At 38.5% G+C, this 22,106-nt stretch overlaps 1 protein-coding gene across 2 annotated transcripts in view; it reads left to right on the top strand.

The window, feature by feature from the left end:
• Positions 1-22,106, top strand: part of LOC311090571 (rho guanine nucleotide exchange factor TIAM1-like) — an 88,017-nt gene that overhangs the window by 39,395 nt on the left and 26,516 nt on the right. For both annotated transcript variants that reach the window (XM_084125919.1, XM_084125918.1), the window contains exons 2-15: positions 441-526; positions 1,490-2,354; positions 5,605-5,814; positions 6,801-7,074; positions 8,239-8,411; positions 9,543-9,767; positions 11,506-11,691; positions 14,494-14,640; positions 16,006-16,080; positions 18,062-18,232; positions 18,600-18,704; positions 19,199-19,280; positions 20,194-20,280; positions 21,778-21,990. In XM_084125919.1, the coding sequence (XP_083982045.1) occupies positions 1,500-2,354; positions 5,605-5,814; positions 6,801-7,074; positions 8,239-8,411; positions 9,543-9,767; positions 11,506-11,691; positions 14,494-14,640; positions 16,006-16,080; positions 18,062-18,232; positions 18,600-18,704; positions 19,199-19,280; positions 20,194-20,280; positions 21,778-21,990 (2,803 nt within the window). In that variant the 5' untranslated portion in view covers positions 441-526; positions 1,490-1,499. The remainder of the gene's footprint in view (positions 1-440; positions 527-1,489; positions 2,355-5,604; positions 5,815-6,800; positions 7,075-8,238; positions 8,412-9,542; positions 9,768-11,505; positions 11,692-14,493; positions 14,641-16,005; positions 16,081-18,061; positions 18,233-18,599; positions 18,705-19,198; positions 19,281-20,193; positions 20,281-21,777; positions 21,991-22,106) is intronic.

Below are 22,106 nucleotides of genomic sequence, written 5' to 3'. Positions count from 1 at the left end.
TTCATTAGTGTAGCTACTCAGCAGTGTGTGTTAACTGACCTCTCTCTCTTACCGAATGAAAAATGGGTCTTCTGGATTTCATTGTGTATATATTTCCACTCATGCTGCTGCTTATTAGAAGCAGCAGTAACCACAGGTTGATATATCTGCGACCACACACGCACACACACACACACACACACAGCCTCTCATGTGGCGGCTCAGAGTGAAGTCCGTCATCTTGTGTTTGTTGAATCTGTCCAGAGCGCCTGAACATGTGTGGTCTCCAACCACAGCGGCGAACCTCTTCCATCGCTCTTTCGGTTCTACTTCTGTCATATTTCTCGTGGTTAGTCTAATTTTATCCCACAACAGCGCTTACCCTTGTGCCGCCTCAGAAACTGCTGTGTTCGGATTCTTTTGGATAGCAAATTTATAACTCTTCTCTTCTCTTTCTTCAGATTTTGTAAGTCATCCGTAACGGCAGGAGCTGATCTGTATGCAGAGTGAACTCTATCATGACCGTGATGTCCCTGCCACACCGCAGGTAAAATCTGAAGCAGTCGCGCTGTACCCGTCAGACTCAACTAATGCCACTGTGTGAATACAATCTCACTAAGAATGAATTTAAAAATATATCAAATTTCATTTTATTTTTGAATGTGTTGTATTATATTTAAGTATATAATTCTATAAGTAAAATAAATAAATATGTATATAAACACATTTTGCTTAATTATTATTGAAAATAATTGTATATATACTATATACAGTGTGTGTGTGTGTGTGTGTGTGTGTGTGTGTGTGTGTGTGTGTGTGTGTGTGTGTGTGTGTGCACGCGCACATGTATATGTATATTTATGTATATGTGTGTGTATATCATTTCAATTATATATTTTTTTGTATGTGTATGTAAATTATTATTATTAATTATTATTAATGGAATTTTTATTTTATTATTATGTAAAATGTATATTATTTATATATATTTATTTTATAATAAATTATATTATTTATATATATATATATATATTATTTCAGTAGTAATAAAATATATTTTCAGTAATAATTTATAAATATATTTACATATATTTTTCAATTATAAATAATAATAAGTACATTAAAAGATTTGTTTACACAGATTTTTTGTTGACTTTTCAGAGGCAGCATAAATGTAATCCAATAATTGGCCTTAATTATTTATATATATAATATATATAATATACAGTGTATATATATATTAAACGTGCTAATAGATTTCATTCATATTTTCATATATTTGAAAGTATTGCTTTTTTAAAATAATACTTATACATTTCATAATGTGTATCTTTAACTACACATTACCATATTATTCACAATAATGAACCAGCTCCTAAGATTAATTTGTAATCAGACTGTACAGTACAACATCCACTCAACTGTCATTAAAATAGTAACAGTGAAAAAAGTCTTAATTTCGTTGCATGACCTCTGTGTGTGTTTTCTGTTGTTGTTTTGTCTGCTGCAGATCCTGAGCCATGGGTAACGCAGAGAGTCATAGTGGCGGCCATGGTTATTATGGAGCCGGTCAGCGGCACCTCTCCCGAAAGCACATGTCCCGCTCGCTCCGTCTGTCCAGCAAGCAGACGTACTGTTCCCGCCGAACGCCATCCGGAAAGCCGGAGCACCGCAACTCCGAGACCAGCACGCGCTCCAGCAGCACTCCCAGCATCCCTCAGTCCCTCGCCGACCACGGCCTGGAGCCCTTCAACGACTCGGACATGCTGCCCGACTTCAGCGGCCCCATTTGGGTGGACCGTGTGGCCATGAATCTCAGACCCGTGTCCTTCCACAACCATCCGGCACATTCTCCCACACCGTCCCACACCGGCACCGCTAAACAGGCCTCACAGGACGACGCCAAGCCACCAGAGGACACGACTCTGCACACACGGGACGGCTCCCAAGACGGCTCCAGCTTCAAGAAGAAGCGCTCCAAGTCTGCGGACATGTGGAGGGAGGACTCGCTGGAGGTGTCCTTATCCGACATGAGCCAGGAGCACCTGACCAGCACCGAGGAGATCGGAGACACTCCTGAAGACTGTGAAGCCCGTCAGCAGGAGCTGCTGGACTCGAACCGCGCCAATTCCTTAGACGGGCTCTACGGCCCGAAGAGTCCCGCTTGCAGGCCAACACATGGACGCTATGCCAAATGGCACAAAGGTGGGACTACAAGCAGAGAAGGGGACGAGGATAAAATGATCTCGCCCTGTGAGGACGATGGCGCCGCTTACACCGCGTATACACTGCCCTGCCGCCGCTCTCACTGTCTGTCAGAGGGACCCACCAATCAGCAAGGAGCCATGCAAGGGAGGCGGGCACAAACCATACAGGTGAGTTTTGCTTGGCTAGCCCCGCCCACAGTGAAATCTGATTGGTCCAATGTTACTCAATGTTATACCCTTAATACGTTCTGATTGGCTATATCCAGGGTTATTATTGCAAACCGTGAGAAAACATTTGGGTTTAGTTTCGGCAAGACAGCAAGTTTTTTTCATAACTTGTAACTTGATGTACTAAAATAACTATATAGACCTATTTAAAAAAATATATATAATAATAACACAACAAAATTACTAAAACTTTAACTAAAATAAATATAAAAATAGAAACTAATTAAAATTGTATCTAGAAAATTGTAAAATGAAAATACAATTATAGTTTTGTAATTATTTAGATTTTTTATGTATAATTATTAAACTTATAAATACCATTATATTAATTTTTTTATGTAAAATACTATATTTTTTATAATGTATGGGTACTATTATTTTATCTATATAAAATATAAATACCATTATATTTTTGTCACTTTACACAAACATTTGATTGTGATAATTATAAGATATATAATATAATAATTATGTAAGCAATATTGTCCTGTTCAGTCTAGTTCACTAAGAGAAAACAATCAAAAACAGAAACTGGAAAAGGTTTCAGATGTTAGTAAAGGGAAGTGTAGTTAAGTACTTTTGAAACGGTTGCTTCCTTGTAGTTTAATTATTACTAGCTTCTCCAAAACTAATGTAAAGATGGGTTCTGTTCACACTGACAGCAGTTAAATCAGTTGAAATCTCTAAGTGACTCTACTGTTTGTTGCTATTTTCTATGTGATCACATGAGCTCCACTATCTGTTCTCCTATTGGTCCCTACCGCATCATGTTAGACATTTACATACAGTACCAGTCAAAAGTTTGGAAACATTACTATTTTTAATGTTTTTGAAAGAAGTCTCTTGTGCTCATCAAGCCTGCAGTTAAAAAACAAAAAAACAAAAAAAAACAGTAATATTATGAAATATTATTACAATTTAAAATAATGGTTCTCTTTTTTAATATATTTTAAAATGTAATTTATTTTTGTGATGCAAAGCTGAATTTTCATCAGCAAGTACTCCAGTCTTTGGTGTCTTATGATCCTTCAGAAATCATTCTAATATGCTGATTTATGATCAATGTTGGAAACAGTTGTGCTGCTTAATATTTTTTTTATAACCTGAGATACTTTTTTTCAGGATTATTTGATGAATAAAAAGTTAAAAAGAACTGTATTTATTTAGAATAGAAATCTTTTGTAACAATATACACTACCGTTCAAAAGTTTGGGAACAATAACTATTTTTTTTTTAAAGAAATTAGTACTTTAATTCAACAAGGATGCGTTAAATTGATAAAAGGTGATGGTAACAATTTATATTGTTAGAAATGTTTTTATTTTGAATAAATGCTGTTTTTATGAATAAATGCTGTTAACGTTTTACTCATCAATGAATCCTGAAAAAAGTATTCCAAAAAAATATATTAAACAGCACAACTGTTTCCATCATTGATAATAACTGAGTATCAAATCATCATATTAGAATGATTTCTGAAGGAAATTCAGCTTTGCATCACAAAAATAAATTACATTTTAAAATATATTAAAAAAGAGAACCATTATTTTAAATTGTAATATTTCATAATATTACTGTTTTTTTTGTTTTGTTTTTTTTTAACTGCAGGCTTGATGAGCATAAGAGACTTCTTTCAAAAACATTAAAAATAGTAATGTTTCCAAACTTTTGACTGGTACTGTAAACTTTGAGGATACTTATGCTGTTTCAAATGAGCAAATCTCATTGAACATGAATGGCTTTGTTTGAATGATTAGGGTCATTCAGTGAATGTGAGTGTAATGTTGTGCTAGTGTAGGTGTACAGTAGGGAATTTCACTCTTGCTATGAATGTTCGCTGCGGTTAATCCCCCAGAATCCATCAGGATCTCCTCATGTAGAGAGATTGTGCTTATGAATGACTCATTTGTGTGTGAGTTCACACAAACCCCACTATTGTTTCACATCAGACAGTGTTATGATTACACTTGAAGCTCATAGATAAAAGTATGTTTATAAAAAAAAAAAACAATTATTTAAAAAAAAGATGTTTTATATTTTTATAAAAAAAAAATATATATATATATATATAAAAATCAAAAACTTATAAAAATATAATGTGATTTATATTTTACATTTTTATAGATGTAAAAAAAATAATTATAAAAAATATAGCAGTATTTATATTTATTTTTTGTATAGATAAAATAAAACAATAACTATAAAGATGATAATATGTTTTTTTTTTTTTTTTTACATAAAAAATCCATAAAATGTTACATGACATAATGTTATTTAATTGTATTCATATTTTATAAATTTATAGAAAAAATAAAAAAAATGCCATTACACTACCATGGTTATTTGGACATCATTTTATTTGTTTTGTTTTTTGCAGTACCTTGTAAATACCACGATATATATTAAAGTACCATGGTATTAACATCACTTTACCATAGTACCACCACAGTACGTTCCTATAGACGCTCTAACTGTCAATCGCTGCGATGTGTGTTGACAGTCATAGTGCATTGTGGGTAGTGGACTGTCACAGTGTCCATATGGTGGTGGTTGTTTTTTCCTGATGATCCAGATCCTGGAGTCAGACTTCTGTGAGAACAGCTCGCTTCGTTTGTCATGCTAATGAGCTGTAATTGACAATGGAACGTGACTGAGAGAAAGAGAATGAGAAGGAAAGGTAGAGAGAATTTATTTTGGACTGTATTTCTTGCACATATACAGTATGCGTGTGCATACATACATACTCGAGCGTTTCAGTGACATGTAGGCATTTGCTACAGAAACAAAGAAGAAAGATAAAATCAGGAAATCTCTGTGACTCTTCCTCCCTGTGAAGCACCATGGGTGAAGATGAATGGCATGCTGGGCCGCACAGTCCAGTCATGTGACTCCCGCTAGATCCCGGGTTTGGTGGCTAATATCCCATCATTCCCCAGCATTAGTACAGAGTGTAATTGTACAGTCAACGTTACAGCACTATAAGTTGCCAAGCACGGGTCAGACAGCGCTGTGGTCTCTCTTCACCATCTCTAACATGTTCACTTCAGCATGTCCACCGCTTCTGATGGCCAACAGGTAGGAGGAATGAAGATGTTGGAGAAGAGCCACGTTTATCAGAGTGGATCTTTCAGTCTGTCATATGAGGGTTTCTGAAAACACGTGTATCTCTTCTCTTCCCGTGTGTATTCAGGACGTCACGGCGGGAGACGGCAGTGATTATGAGGACAGTGGTATCGACGGGCTGACGGGGGACAGCGAGGCGTCTCAGCATCAGGCTCGCCGCTTTAAGACCATGTCCGCGTCGTTCTCCGTCTACTCCACGTCAGCAGGGGGCGCCTTCGCCGGGAGCGACAGCGGGAGCAGCAGCGGGGCCGGAGCCGGACCCTCAGATGGCACACAGGTGGACAATATGAGATATTACTGTTGTTTCTTCAGTTCTTCTTTTATACTAATGTTCCATCCAACCATCATATTTCTTGGTGTATCGCAATAATATCGTATCGTGAGTTCAGTATCGTGATATTTATCGAATAGTGACATGAGGGCATCGTTTCAACCCTAGTAAAAACACATTAACATCATATAGTTGCAACGTCAGTGCATGCAGTTGGCAATGAACAAACATCCCAGCAACTAAGTTTTGTTAATTCAAATAAAATATATATAAATAAAAATGTGCGAAAGGAGCGTTTGTAAAATATGCTGTATTTTTGTTAATTCCACTGGGTGCCAGTAGTGTTGCAGAAACTATATACTTCACCTTTAAATGAATATTAATTTATTTATAACGTTTCAGAGGTGTCTAACACTATTATATTTTATTGCAATATAATGAAGAGTTGTGACGTGATATTCACCATGGCCACAACTGCAGTAGGCAAATAATTAATGCTCGTTAAAATAAAATAAATCAAGCGAAAAAACTTTAAATGACTGTATTATTTATTTATAAATAAATAATAATTTATAAAAAACATTTTCTATGTACATTCCACAAAAAACAGTGCAGAATATGAAAAAAAAAATGTTTTTGGTGTTTGGTGCCTCTGAAACATCTTGCCATTTATTCATGTATATATAATGAAAATAAAAAAAGGGTAAATATTAATAATACACCAAGATGTTTCAGAGGCGCCAAACACTTTTACATTTTAATGAAATATTAGGAAAACAGTTTTTAAATGATAAATGGTACATTATGTACAGTAAGAGATCAGAGACTTTAATTAAAAATGTAAATAGGGTGCATTTTTATGACCAAAAGCACTTTATTTCCATGAGACCAGAGGTAGACAAGTGAATCATATGTTATTTGTAAGTTTTGTGATGCAGTTTAGCATCTGTACGTTGCTAACAGTCGTGCTGGACCTGTGTGTGTGTGATCAGGGAGTCTATGAGAACTTCCGTCAGGAGCTGGAGCAGAACGTGAGCCCGGCCGAGCTTCCCGAGGAGAGAAGCTCAGCGTTCAGTGATGAGCAGAGCAGTGTGACTCTGAGCTCCACCTACCACACCGACCCGCTGCTGAACGTGGCCGCCGTACAGGGGACGGTGCGCAAAGCCGGACGCCTCGCCGTCAAAAACTTCCTGGTGCATAAAAAGAACAAGAAGGTGGAGCTCGCCCCTCGCCGCAAGTGGAAGAGCTACTGGGTGTCCCTCAAAGGTGTGTGTGTGTGTGTTTCTGAAAGATGTGAGCGGTTACCTGACACCACAAACAGGTTTTACAACTTCCCGTGAAAGCGTTTGAAAGAGAAGAGGACGATTATGTTTGTTATGTTTTGTTGTGTCCAGAAAAAGATCTGCAGAATTAAAACGCCTATCATTCACTACTAGTCACCACTGACACACGTTTATTACATATTCTGACTAATTTGATGTTTTCAGCTACTAATAGGAGTAAAAACATATAATATTGTGAAATATTTTTACAATTTAAAATGAAAAATTTAATATATATATATCAGAATTTTAACCATTACTCCAGCCTTTAGTGTCTCATGATCTTTCGGAAATGATTCTAATATGCTGGTTTGCTGCATATTATAATTTTTAAAGGCCGTCGTGAATTAAATTGAAGTTGCAGTAGTCTTTTTGTTCCCTATTGTGATGTATATCCGAGGTATAAACGTATAAACAGCTTCTTGAACAAGAATGAATGTAGGGCAGGACTTGATTTTGTCTATTGGGAATTGATTGGATGGTTGTGGTTTGCTGTTGGTCAATCTCATGTGTGTGTCAGGTTGTCCCGCCCTCGCGCCAGTAAACACATCATCAGAGAAGAGAAGAGATGTAACTGCAAGAATTTTGATTAAAGATTACGAGGAGGACATATGAATTACAAGAATAATGATGTGCAGGGATAAAACATTTATAATAAATAAATACTGCAATAATGCATAAAAAAACAAGAATTGTCAATTATTTTGATTTCATGGTAACTTTAATTGGTCTTAGGTTAATTTCCTTCCCCCCAAAAAATAAATCTTACTGACCTCAACTGGATCCTGAATGATGTAATTGGTACACACAAAGTATTGACATGTTAGAAAGCTCTGTAGCTTTTCCAGCAGTGTGAAAACAGAACAAATTCAAAGCTAAAACAATCAAGTGTGTGTACATTATATCAGATTTTATTTAAAAAAGCAGCGCTGCATTTCTTATTTTGGCCACTGGAGAGCAGAGTTCAATCAATAAAGCCGTAAAACTCCAATCTATTGGATATCCTGCTCCCGTTCCCCTGGAAACAGCGACTGAGTCTGTAGTGTTAATTGAACTCACATTAACTCTTGTATGATGCTTGAGTGATTGTTTTAATTTGTCCTCCCAGGATGCACTCTGTTTTTCTACGAGACAGACGGGCGATCGGGCATCGATCACAACAGCATCCCTAAACATGCCGTGTGGGCCGAGAACAGCATCGTCCAGGCCGTCCCGGAACACCCCAAAAAAGATTTTGTCTTCTGCCTGAGTAACTCGCTCGGAGACTCCTTCCTTTTTCAGGTAACTGCGGAAAACCCCTTTTCAGATGCTAATACTGAACTGAGAGATTCATATTTAAATATTTGACTCACTATTAGCTCAGAATGGAATAGTAACATACTTACTGCATACTACACCATATACTACTTTTTACCTAATCTAGTTGCCTAATAAACCATATGTTTATTGTTGACTCTTTACAGATTTGTTCCTCTTTCGAAGTCGATTTGGATACAAGCGTCTGCTAAATGCATCTAAATGTCATTTTTTACAGTGTGCATTATGTCAAAATAAACAGTAGTATGCTACTTTGTTGTCAAGGCCTAACAAATCATGTGGCTCATTTAATTATTAATACTAAAAAATGTATTTCAAAGTCAAAACTCTCAGCTATTAGCTACTTATTAGGGGTGTAACTATATATCGTGTCACAATATATCGCAAAAATGCAACAATATGTATTGTGGATAGTTACAATATGTATTGTGTATACAGTATTTCACCCAAAATGAAAAATTACTGTGCATGAAAAAAATCAAGTTTACAGAGTTTTAGTGTCAGTGCTACATTAAACTACTATATATAATGTTGAATATAATGTATAATAATGCAATGGGGGAATATTTGTGGGTCCTGGTGATACCAAATGTCTGATGTTACCAGTAAAAAGTGGCCTACATTATTTTAAATATATCTAGTCAGTGAAAGAGTTCATATTCAAAATAATTCAGTATTTTCAGCTTCAGAATCATGAATATTTTTATTCTGGTGTCACCATTATCCAGCACCAAGTCCAAGCCTATTCATTTACACCCACAATGCAACACCAAATTTATCATTTTAATCAACAGTAATTTTTTTGTTAATCATTTATTATATGTCTTGGAGTATCGCAATAAAATCGTATCGTGATATGTATCGAATCGTGATATGAGGGTATCATTACACCCTTACTAACTTTATCACTCTGAGAATGGAAAGTCAAGTTGATTGCATTGCATTGTGGGATACCGGGGTTGGAATACCAGCGATTCCTTGCATACAGAGAATTTGCCTACCGTGCACCAAATGCATACTACATACCGCAAGAAACAGTGAGAGTAGTATGTTAATATGCTATTTAACCTTTGACCCTTTCACCTCTTTCTGTAGACCTGCAGTCAGACAGAGCTTGAAAACTGGATCACGGCCATCCACTCAGCCTGTGCCGCGGCCTTCGCCCGTCAGCATCACCGCGAAGACACGGTGCGTCTGCTGCGCGCGGAGATACGGAAGCTGGAGCAGAAGATCGACATGGATGAGAAGATGAAGAAGATGGGAGACATGCAGCTCTCTGCTGTCACCGACTCCAAGAAGAGGAAGACCATTCTGGAGCAGGTTATTGATTGGTTATTTACAACGTTTGGGTCCAAATTTACATACAATACAACACGTTCAGAGTCAGATCATCCACTGAAAGTGAAATACGGCACATCAAAATCACTGCCAATCAGAACATATTTGATGTTGAGGTGCACTCAGTCGTTTTTACATCATTAATATATATATTTATGTATGGATTTGTGGGCACAGCGCAATTAAAATGTAAACAAATGACAGACAAAATGTCTTGACGTTCAAAATTGTTGTTGCTTTCATCTGGTTAAGACAAAACGTGTTAGTTTTACATAGCTGTCGAATAGTCTCTGTCTGTTCTGTTTTGTTTCCCGTAATTATTGTATCAGTATCTCGGTGTCCGCTCACTCAGCGCTGTATTATCTGCAGATTTTCATCAGTGTTTGATGCTGTCAGGTCACTATAGGGGCTTTCGCACCGGAGGAACCTTTTCCCTAGAACTATTGGCGGAAGTACCCGGATTTTGGCGTTCGCACCGCAGGAACTAGGAACAATTTTAGTTCTTGGAGCTCCTTTCAGAGGAACTAATTTAGCTCCTACTTAAGAGTAGGGTCTAAACCAGCACTATAGGAACTACCAGTGACGTTAGTGTTCGCTGATTGGCTGAACGCACGCAAAACACGCCATTTTTAAAAACACACAGATTATAACCTATATATTTACTCCAGAAATGAACTCCACGAACTTGGAAAACAGTGATAGATGAACCTTAACGCGAAGGATAAAATCCAACGCAACTTTGAGGGGACCAAGCAAAACATGCTAATGCTTTTCTGCTCAGCTAGCGACACTGGACATCAACCACATGGCAAACGCTAACAACTTTTCATTTCTGTCTACTTTCTATGTATAACAGTTCTATCTAATAACGTATTAGACAGATCGTAAACTAATGAACACGGAGAATGCGAGCGATGTGTGCTCAGGCTCTGGCGTTCTCAGCGGCGTCAAAATAAAGGTCCGCCGCGCCGTCAAAATAAAAGTCCTTACAACAAGCACGGTTTATGTCACTTCATAGTTTCTACTGGCGGTGCGAATGCAACCAGGAAAACGTTCCTATGGGAACCATTAGTTCTCGGGGAACCATCCTGGTGGCTAGTTCCTCGAACTATCCGGTGCAAAAGCCCCTAATATTGACAGAACAATAATAATTCCATGCACACACTTGCTGCAAAAGTTCAAGTTCTCCTCGTTGGATGTTTACTCAAGAAACGGAGATCAGAATGGCCCACGGCCCATCAGGAGGAGGGTTAGCGGGTGCCTGTGCATTTGTGTTTGTGTGGGTATTAAATTTTGGCAGCAGCGTCGGGTTACGCATTGTGCCCTTGTGAATGGCAGCAGGGTTGAGTTCCTGCGGAGTCCCAGACCTCGCTGCCAGTGGAATGTGTGGCGCTGTTGTTTGCTACTTTGTGAGTTGCCTGGACCACTGCCCCCTCCGCCGTCTTCAAAAAAACATTCATCCCGGAGTGGCTGGGAGGAGACGGCGTGGTGTATAAACACACTCCACTGCCCTTGAAACACCATTTTATTAGACGACTAGATCCAACCTGAGCAAACACGAGGCACGGAAACTTCTAGATATCTAGAGATGCTCCTTTAGGCTAAATGTAATGTTTTGATCTTGTTTTTTGGACATCTTTGAGAGAATGAAATGATCATTTTGACACCTCTCACATGCCTACATTTCTAACCAATAACTTTTTCTCTCTTTCCCTCACAGATTTTCCTGTGGGAGCAGAATTTAGAGCAGTTCCACATGGATCTGTTTCGGTTTCGCTGTTACCTGTCCAGCCTGCAGGGCGGCGAGCTTCCCAACCCCAAACGCCTGCTGGCCTTCGCCTCCCGACCCACCAAACTGGCCATGGGCCGACTGGGCATCTTTTCGGTCTCCTCCTTCCATGCGCTGGTGATTATCCCTCAATTTATTCCATAATTGCTTTTTATTCTTTGTATAATTGTTTATATATATATATATATATATATATATATATATAGTTAATTTTATAGTAAATGTATATATATATTTTTTGGTATGTTTATACCATAATGCATGCACGCACACACACACACACACATACACACACACAAACACATATATATATATATATATATATATATATATATATATAAATTATTTTTATATTATATTGTAAATTAAAATATAATACAACAATTATTTTTAAGATATAGTGAAAAGTGCATTTTAATGTGAGTTGAGCAAAAGAAACAAAAGTTATGCTACCATTGTTGTCAGAATTTATTAAAAAACAATATTGACAAATAGTTTTAGAGATTTCAGTCTTTCTCCTTTCAAGCTGACATAAAAAAACAGGCCTGGTGGCGTAAAGAGACTTACTTCAGCTGATATGTTTTTACATGTTTGGGGCCAGATATACTAAATTAGCGTGAGAGTGCAATCTCATAAAAGTGCCGATGCGAGGAAAGTTCTGCGCGTGATCTACTGACGACGCAACACAGACGCAGCCGGATCATTTCCATAATGACCAGCACAATCTACCAAGAGCAGCGCAAATTAGCATCTGCTTTAAGACATGCTATTTCAGGTGCTATATAATGGCGCTAATATCAGTAAATTGACTAGCGCAAACCTTAGTAAATCAATAAGCATGATTTATTTAAATACTCTCCTCCCATAAATGTGAAAGGGCAACTCCTACAAATGCAAAAATAACCCTGTCCGGGCTTTTTCAGCCCTATTTTTTCACTGCGTGTCTTTAGTAAATCCTGACCGTACTTTTTTTAACGGCAAAAGAGGGTTTGTGCTGATGCAAGCTGTTAGGAAATCTGTCCCATAGTATCTAACATATTTCAAGAAGTTGCATTGCTTAGAAACCAACATCAAGAGTATTTGTATTGCTCTATTTTTACCCAGAATGTATGTATTAACCTGGTTCCCTCTCTCCCGTCAGTGTTGGTGTACGTGGGTAATGGATTTTGGCATAAAAAGAAACAGTAGTTGAAAGGTTGGTCGGTGTATTTGCAGTTGGATGTGGGCCACGGCTCCGGCTAATCAATACCATCCATCCTCAGATTCGCCTCCAGCTCTGGCGTTCTTTGTTGGAGCTGGAGGACGCTGGGATACAGGGAGATTTTATTTTTGTCCTTGCATCTTGGATGAATTTTTTGGGTGGAGGGGGTGGGGATGTTCTTCAGTATTCACATTTTGAGAGGATGGAGAGAGAGGATAAGTGTTGAGTCCAAATGAAGTGCTGTTGGCCCTTGTGCTGTTTTTCTCGAATAATGGCTTGGTTCAGAGCAGTTGAGAGGGTTTTTGATGCAGCCGGAGTGCTTTTCTCCATCAGGAGACCCAGAAATGCCACAGCGCGTTCAACACAACGAGCGTGTATAATTTTTGAATGACACTTAAAAGAACTCGCCTAACACTTCACTAACCTTTAAAATTCACCCGGACCCCAGTGACCACAGGAAGCGAGGCATTTTTGTGTGTTTGCCGCTTATTGTTGAATGAATATTTGTGTTAATTTATTTCTAAATGTGACGTCCCACTAGCAGACTCGATTTTGGTCGGGAAAGTCTCATCTGCCAACTGTTTTTGCTGAAAAATCTCACAGAAAATAAGAGCAACAACAATCATAATAGACTGAATGCAATTTATAGGGAAATCTTACTCTAAAAATTGTCTAATGGTTATTTTTCTTTCCAAGACTGTTTGCATTCATTAAATGGACACTGTTGTGCTGCTGCTTTCTTGTTTGATCAGTCATTTTTAATGCAGGAGAGCTCCAGAAAACGCATTGATGCAGTCAACATTAATAACGATCAACTTCTGTGAGCTTTGTGTTTGCTGGGGGAAAAGTCTCAAACAGATTCAAGCAGGGTTGTTTCCCAAAAGCATTGTAAGCCTAAGTAGATCAATTTAGCTCATGCTGCTTTTGAGAAATGCTGCCCAGGACAGTTTTCCTGCTAATAATCAGGAAAAGCAGCTGTATTTTGGAATGTGGTAGCTAGTCATTAGCTGGTACAAGCTTGTAAACCATCTTAAACCCACAACAAACCAGCTACCAGCTGGTCATAGCAGCTTTAGCTGGTCAAACTGAATTTTGGAACATTGAGACCAGCTTGCACCTCTAATGACTAGTTTAGACCAGATCTAAACCAATTTAGACCAGCAAATGACCAGTTTAAACCAACTCATAACCAGTTTAGACCAGCTAATGGCCTGTTTAATCTAGCTGATGACCAACTTGCTCCGCCAATGACTGGTTTAGACCAGCTAATGACCAGTATAGAACATGTCATGATCACTTTAGACCATTGACCAGTTTAGTCTAGCTAGCAACCCTCTTGCTCTGCTGATAACTAGTTTAGACCAGCTAATGACCAGTTTAGATTGGCTAATCACCAGTTTGACTGCTAATGGCTAGTTTTGACCAGATAATGACCAGTTTAGACTAGCAAATGTATTATTTAGACCATCTAATGACCAGATTAGACCAGCTCATGACCAGTTTAGACCAGCTAATGAAAAGTTTAGACAACTTATTCCTGAACCACTTTTTGAATGAAGCTTATGAACATCAGTGTGACCGAATCATTGAGAACGAGAGTTTTTCAGCAGTTCTGTTCATATCTCAGACTCCTGCTAGGAGCAGTCTAGTCAGTTTGATCGCTGGGACACAGTATGAATGTTGTTCCTGTACCTCATGCAGCTGTTTTGTGTCTGTAGGTGGCGGCTCGCACTGAGAGCGGCGTGAGACGAAGGACACAAGCCATGTCACGCTCAACCAGCAAACGCAAGAGTCGCTTCTCCTCACTGTGGGGTCTGGACACCCACTCCAAGAGAAAGAGTAAAGGTCATCCCAGCATTAACCAGGTAAACTACACACACACACATACTTAGCGCTTTCTTCCTGAATGCATGAAAATGCATGTGCACAGATTAACGGCCCTGCTTAAAAAATCAAATGCACATTCATTTACATACTGGTCCAGACATTCTACATGCAGGTTGGGCTGCTTAACCAACGAATCTTGCACGTTAAGACAAACCAGCATCCCATGCACAGAACATGCATCAAAGAGCCTGTTTACACCTGGTCACTTCATGCGTTTTTTCTGATCAGATAGCTTATCTTGTTAAAACTCTACACTTGGCCACATAAATGTGTGTCTCCACAAAATTCAGTTCACGTCAATAAAAGCAACAGATATGAACTGCATTATATCATCAGCTAATGTCAAGAGAGTGCCATCAGCACTGGTAAGATAATTTAGTCTCATAATTTAGACCAGCTAATGACCAATTTTAGACTAGCTAATGATCACTTTAGACTAGTTATCGGCCATTTTAAAACAGCTACTGACCCATTTAGACCAGCTCAAGACCCATTTAGGCCAGCTCTCAAGACCAATTTAGACCAGCTCATGACCAGTTTAGACCAGCTAGTGACTGGTTTAAACAAGCTCATGACCAAATTAGACCAACTCATGACCCATTTAGACTAGTTTAGACAGCTCATGACCCATTTAGACCAGCTAGTGACTAGTTTAGACCAGCTCATGATCAGATTAGACCAACTCATGACCCATTGAACAGCTCATGACCAGATTAGACCAGCTCATGACCAGTTTAGACCAGCTCATGACCCATTTATACCAATTTAGACCAGCTAAAGACCCATTTAGACCATCTAATGCTGGTCTAAATTTGTCACTTTCATTTGAGGCAGTTTGCGAAGTCTGCTTCCTGATGAGATTTTCAGCTCATCTGCGGCGATGCGTGTTGCAGTAGCCCTGTCATATCTGCCTATAACACATTCTCACACGTTTATTTTTTACCATTTTGTGAGTAAAATTTACATATGTGGTTTCAACAACCAGATGCATTTACACTTGTCCAGTTTCGTCTGGAATGCGTCTCAAACTACATCCTGAAGTGATTTGAGCGACCAGATTTAAATCCGCCTCGAAAGCATTTTGGAAGGCATTTACACCTGGTCTTTTCATGATTTGATAGCTGTCCGATCAGAGAAAATGCATGAAGTGACTAGATGTAAACAGGTCCATAAACACAACATATGATGGTCAGCAGCTACACCACTCTTTTTAACAAGGAGATAAAATGCATACCACATTTTGTTGGTTTATCAGGTTACATGTTCCTCCTTGTTGATATATTAGTGGCTGTTTTTAGTTTGATGGATCTCTGTGCTGAATGTTAAATGTTGTTTTTAAACAGGTTTTTGCAGAAGGAGATGATCCAGTTAAAAGTCCTCTAGAAGGCATGTTTGAGGGTTCTGCTAGTGAGACATTGGTAAGAAACATGCATCCTCCCTCTCTATACTACACTATCTATAAAAGTGGCAAAAACACACAATACTGCATAAGCCCACTACACCAAATCAGAAGTGCCCTGTTTAGAGAGATGCGCTCCGGGACGGATCTCTGGAGTGTGGGCGTATATTCATCCCTGGCGTTGGTGGAGATGTAGGCTTTCGCTCAGCCTGGCAGGGAGGAATGGTAGATAGATGTGCTATAATCCACTGACCTGGGCTGCAGATTAAAGTTCTGATGTTCTGATTCACTTTCTCAAACATATGCAGAGAAAGAGAAATGGTGAACTGGTAGTTGAGATGAAAATGCATTGTGATATGTTTAACGGCTGTTTTCGGAATATATGCACAAGCGTTCAAAAGTTTTGGGTTGGTGAGATTTTTTTATGTTTTTAAAAAAAGTATCTTCTGCTCACCAAGGCTGCATTTATTTGATCAAAAATACTGTAAAAACATTAATGGCCCTATTTTAGCGATCTAAGCGCACGGTGCAAGTTCACTTAGGGTGTGTCCGAATCCACTTTTGCTAGTTTAACGACGGGAAAAATGGTCGGCGCGCCAAGCGCATGGTCTAAAAGGGTTGTCCCTATTCCCTTAATGAGTAATGGGTGTGTTTTGGGATTTACGTGCGATAAACCAATCAGAGTCTCATCTCTCATTCCCTTTAAATGGCAGTTATGGCAGATTCGCTATTTACATGATGGAATTTGATAGTGGAAAGAAATGGATCTGCTCGTGCACGAGGTTAAAGCGGGACAAGCCGGATTCCACCATATCTTAATGTACACAATAATAATCTTTTACATTGTAATCCTTTTATTTTAAATATTTGGCATGTTTGTGTGCTGCTGTGTGTCCCTATATGTTTAATAATCAGAGTGTACGCTTGTTGTGGACCCGCCTATAGGCGGACATTACTAACACGCTCATTAAATAACAAAAAATTTTTTTGCCATTGACTTAAAGCAGGGCTCAGTAATTTCGGGATTTCTTCGCTGTATTCTCGCTTTTTGCTCGCAGGTTTCTTTCTAGAGCTCCCCCTACAGCTTCGGAATAGATATTTGACAACACTGTTGTAAAAACTCGTTGGCGATTCTCAGACACCAGAGGCTAGTAGATTAACGACATCAAAGCAGATGGGACATTCTTTAAAACGTCTTCTTCATTCGGGTTCGAACAGCGTGAGGGAGCGCAATAATGACAGCATTTTAGCAGATTTCTTTTGGCTGTAAAGCAATTTGTTACATCGCGAGACCTGATATCACGCGATACTTCCTGACCCAAAAAACACTTGCGTCGCACTTGGCGCTGCATTGCGCCGGGTGTAAGATAGGGCCCTAATATTGTCAAATGACTGTTTTCCTGTATTCCTGTGATGGTAAAACTGAATTTTCAGCATCATTACTCCAGTCTTCCAGTGTCACATGATCCTTTAGAAATCATTCTAATATTCTTATTATCAATGTTGAAAACAGCTTAATATTTTTGGAAACCTTGATGCATTTTTTTTTCTCAGGATTATTTGATGAATAAAAAGGTCAAGCATTTATTTGAATCTTTTATAGCATAATCATACATTTCTTTACTGTCACTTTTGATCAATTTAATGCATCCTTGAAAAATATGTTAAAAATCATGTTTGATATTGCTTCCAGTTCAATGATCACACTGGAATTTGAATATCAAGTTAAGTGCATTGCATTGTGGAAAATTGCAAAATGCTCTGTATATTTTGGCAAGTCTATACATGTGTGTAAATGTATTTCATGCATAGAAAACATGTGAATACTATGCACAAGACAAAGACTGCAGAAATAATTGATAGTAGCTGGAAACTATTTGCACACATTGCACCTAAGATACACGATGAGTTATTAGAAATAATGAGATGAGGAAGATCATCATTTCACATGATGAATAGCATCTCGTTCACAGCTGTGGCTTTCATTTATCACACTACAGAAAGACCCCAAGACCCCAGTGAAAGGTCTGCCAAGACCCAGCGCGGATCATGACATCTGGTCCAGAGACCACCTCACTCCATCATGGGTGTTGCTGCCAAACGACCAGCCTGTGTTAGCCATCATCCAGCCCGGAGAGTCGGCCCTCGACATGCTGGACACTATCTGCAAGGTGCCGCCAGGAAACATTCTTCCTTCTCTTTTCATGCCAGATTTTTACATTCAGAGAGTCGCTTCAGTCTTCAGGGAATTGAATAGCCCTCTGAAGGTCACTGGTGTAGGAAACTCAGATATTCCTCAAAGCGCCCCTCAGAGGGTTTTTAAAGACGTGTGTGCACGACGTTAAAAGCATTTTATTCGCTCTCCTCTTGCTATTAAGCTGCGTGAAAACATGCTGTATCCTGTCTGATATGAGCATTTGGACATTTTTAACGTGTGATTCCTGTCCATCTGGCCCACTAAGAAGAAGATACAGCCCAGTAACATCATGCCATCCATTAAATGTGTGTCTCCTTTCATCTCTCTCCGTCTCTCTCCAGGCTCACCAACTGGACGCCACTAAACACTACGTGCGGCTTAAGTTCCTCATTGAGAACCAAGTGCAGTTCTACATCCCCAAACCGGAGGAGGATATTTATGATCTGGTAAGTTTGGCGTTAAACTCGCTCTCTTAACCTGCTGGTTAGATGCTCTTTCATTACTTTAATCCTGCTGGGACATCACACTTCATCCAAACACGCTTTTTCCTTCCACTCTCCTTCTCAGTCTAATAGTCTTTTTCTATCTGTGGCACACAAAAGGAGACGTTTTGGTTGATCCCATTTCCCATCATCACCTCTCCTTTTGACCTAAAAACAACGACTATGTCTGCTATGGAATTACTTTATGCTTTTAAAGCTTCATCCTTCTGCCCTGCATTCGTCATCCGCTAGCTTCTGTTCAGCGTCTTCATTTATTATGTTTTGAGTGTCCAGGTCAGATGCAATCGATCAAACAGGAACAGAGAGTTCTTTGCCTGTGAAATGTGATCTGTATTCTGTCACTCTCGGCCTTTCAATCCCTCCCTTGTGTGATGTTTATGCTCTTCGAATGTGGAATATCAAAGTTCGGTGGGATATTAATGTGCTCTTCTTTACAGCTGTATAAGGAAATCGAGCTGTGCTGTAAGATCCGGAAGGTGATCCAGTTTGATCGGGATGAATCCTGCATGATCGGCTACGGTGAGACCCAGAAATGTGTTATTTTCATGAAATCATGTCTGTTATACAACCTACCTATTTATACTGGGGATTTTAAAATGGTAACTGGAAATGACGGGTGTTCTCAGACCTTTTATGTTTATTAAATGTTTACATGTTATGAAATGAACAGTAGTTTTGAAAAATCAGCTTAATAAACACTGTTTTATCTTGATTATAGTCGCCTCATGCTGGACGACTAATGAGATCACATGATCATCCAAATTCTGTTAGTTTAATCTCAGTAACCTTGCATGTTTTTAGACAGTTTAGTTCACAGAATACACTAAATATAATTTCTGAAAACTTTTACGTGATTTTACATCCACACCACGTAGCAGTGTTAATTTAGTATAATTTTTTTTTATACTATTATAGTATTCATTAATATTTTGAATTAGCTTTTATTTTTTCTATTTTCAATTTTCATTTTAGTTTGAAGTTTTAGTAATTTTGTTATGTGCTTTTGTCATTTTTACTAGTTTTTGATATTTCTATTTAGCTTTGATTTATTTTAGTTTTAATTTATTCTATTTAGTTTTAGTGATATTAGTACTTCAACTTCAACTCATTTAGTTACCAGGGCAAATTTTGACTTTTTTTTAAGCTGATTATTTTTTTTAATTATTTTTTTATTTTTTATTATTATTATTATTATTATTATTATTTTTTTTTTTATCAATTTCAAAAAGCGATTTTTAATAGTTTTAGTTTAGTGCAATAACTTATTTTATGTTCCATGGTAGAACCGAGAATTCAGCTTTGAAATGACATGATGTGAAAGGGTGAACAGACCTTTTAAATTTGACCTTGTAACTGAAAGGTCGCAGGTTCAAATGCTTCAAAGGCTGATTCGTGATTGTGATTATGACGTCTATCACTCCATCTCTCGCAGGTTTTTCTATCTCTGTGGTGGAGGAGGACAGCGTGCAGCAGCTCTACATTACTGACGTGAGAGCTGGAGGATTAGCGTTCGCCAAAGGTTCATTAGCTTCTTTCCACCTCCTAATTACGTTCTCTTTCTCTTTTCACCCCTGTCTCTTGGTTTGTTCTTTTCTTTTTCTTTCACACACACACACACACACACACACATATGCACACACCACCTCTCTCTCTGTCTGTTCAGCTACTTCTTAGGAATCAAGCTGTACGTAATTACTGTGATATCTGTGCTGTGCTCCTGGTGTTATGTAACATGTTGTCAGCTCTATGGGGTTTCTGAGAGCCAAAGACTGCAGATTCATCCTCAGCCCTTCTAAACTCTGAATAATGACAAAAGATAGAAGCAATCAGAGAGACGATTAAAGCCGGATTCACTGATGTGCCAGACTTGTAGCTCACCTGCATGAAGAATTCAATGCATTAAAAGGAAACATATCATGCAAAACTGGCTTTTCCATGCTCAGTTTGAAATTGCAGATTGCAGCATTTACAAAAGGAGCTTTTGCAAAGAGAAACCTTAAAGGTACAGTAGCAACAATGGTCCATTTAATTCTAAAATCAAAGTTTTGAGTGCTCTACATAAAGAAAAACCATTCACATTTACAATATTACATGAATTATAGGTATATAACACCTACGTACTCGCTTCACTAATGTTATAAGTTGACTTCAGGGAAAAATATTGAATATGGCCCTTTAAATGTTCATCAAAGCAGGCTTATGGACATCCAGACACATGCTGAATAAGAGCCTGGTCTCTCTGAGTGATGTCTGGGTGATCAGTGTGGCAGGATCAGGTTCGACTGGCTTATTGCTGACATTTCACATCGCCAGAGAACTGGGTCAAACCCGCAAGCCGAAGGGAAGAGGAGAGGCAAATGGAAAGCTCTTTTTGTATTGCATCTATTTATTTTGATGCTGGTCTTCACATCAGTGAGGACAGGACATGTTATATTACTTGTGTGACATATTTCAAAGTTAAACAGTATATTTAAGTAGAACAAATGAAATTGATTTGATATGTTGGCGATTGATTGGATTGTAAAAAGCTGGTGTTGTAGTCGTTTTAGTACTTATTTATTTCACTTCAGTTTCAGCCAATGCAACTTTTCTAATTTAGGATTAGCACATTTTTTGTTAATTATCAGTCAGATGATTGTATTTTTGCAGTTTTTGTATTTAATTGTATTTTTAATGGATCTCGAAGGAGAAACATTAGCAATCAAAAATTTCCCCTTTTTTTTCTTTTGAATAACATGCATTTATGAATCGTGCGCAATAAGATAACATTGTGTCTTAAGGAATGAATGACATACATTTTTGATGTCATTGTGTCTTTAGGACTAAAACTGTTTAAGTTTTTGCTTCACAGTTCTGTATGTCCTTAGTTAAACTTCTTTAATTCCTCTTTAGCATTTCATTTTATTTACTGTGTACAAGCAGTTAATAAAACACTTCATCCACTTTGCATATCTCAAGAAACATCTATGATTGCAATAACTACTCCTGAAAGATGACCGTATTGAAATGATTGCAGGTCTGAACGCAGGAGACGAGATTCTCCAGCTGAACGGGAAGGACTCGCGCACTCTGACCTTCGCTGACATGAAGGTGGCGTTCGCTCAGGTGTCTCTCTCTCTCACCGTAAACACACTGCCCCCTGTTGAGCGCCGGCAGCTCTGCTTCCTCCCGCCGAGACGCTCGGACGCTGTGGACAACCTCTACACGGACATCTTCTCTCAGAGTCAGGGTGAGGGAGCTCAGGCCTCGGCTGGCACATTTCACTGAGCGTTTCTGTGTTTCGATATGAACGCTCCAAAATAACTCTGCATACGCTGCAAGTCAACACTCACTTTTATACAATAT

This window comes from Abramis brama (genome assembly GCF_963993115.1).
Source record: "Abramis brama genome assembly, chromosome: 10".
In the NCBI taxonomy this organism is placed as follows: domain Eukaryota; kingdom Metazoa; phylum Chordata; class Actinopteri; order Cypriniformes; family Leuciscidae; genus Abramis; species Abramis brama.
The sequence above is the reverse complement of the archived record's forward strand: the minus strand, read 5'-3'. Positions and strand labels throughout refer to the sequence as shown.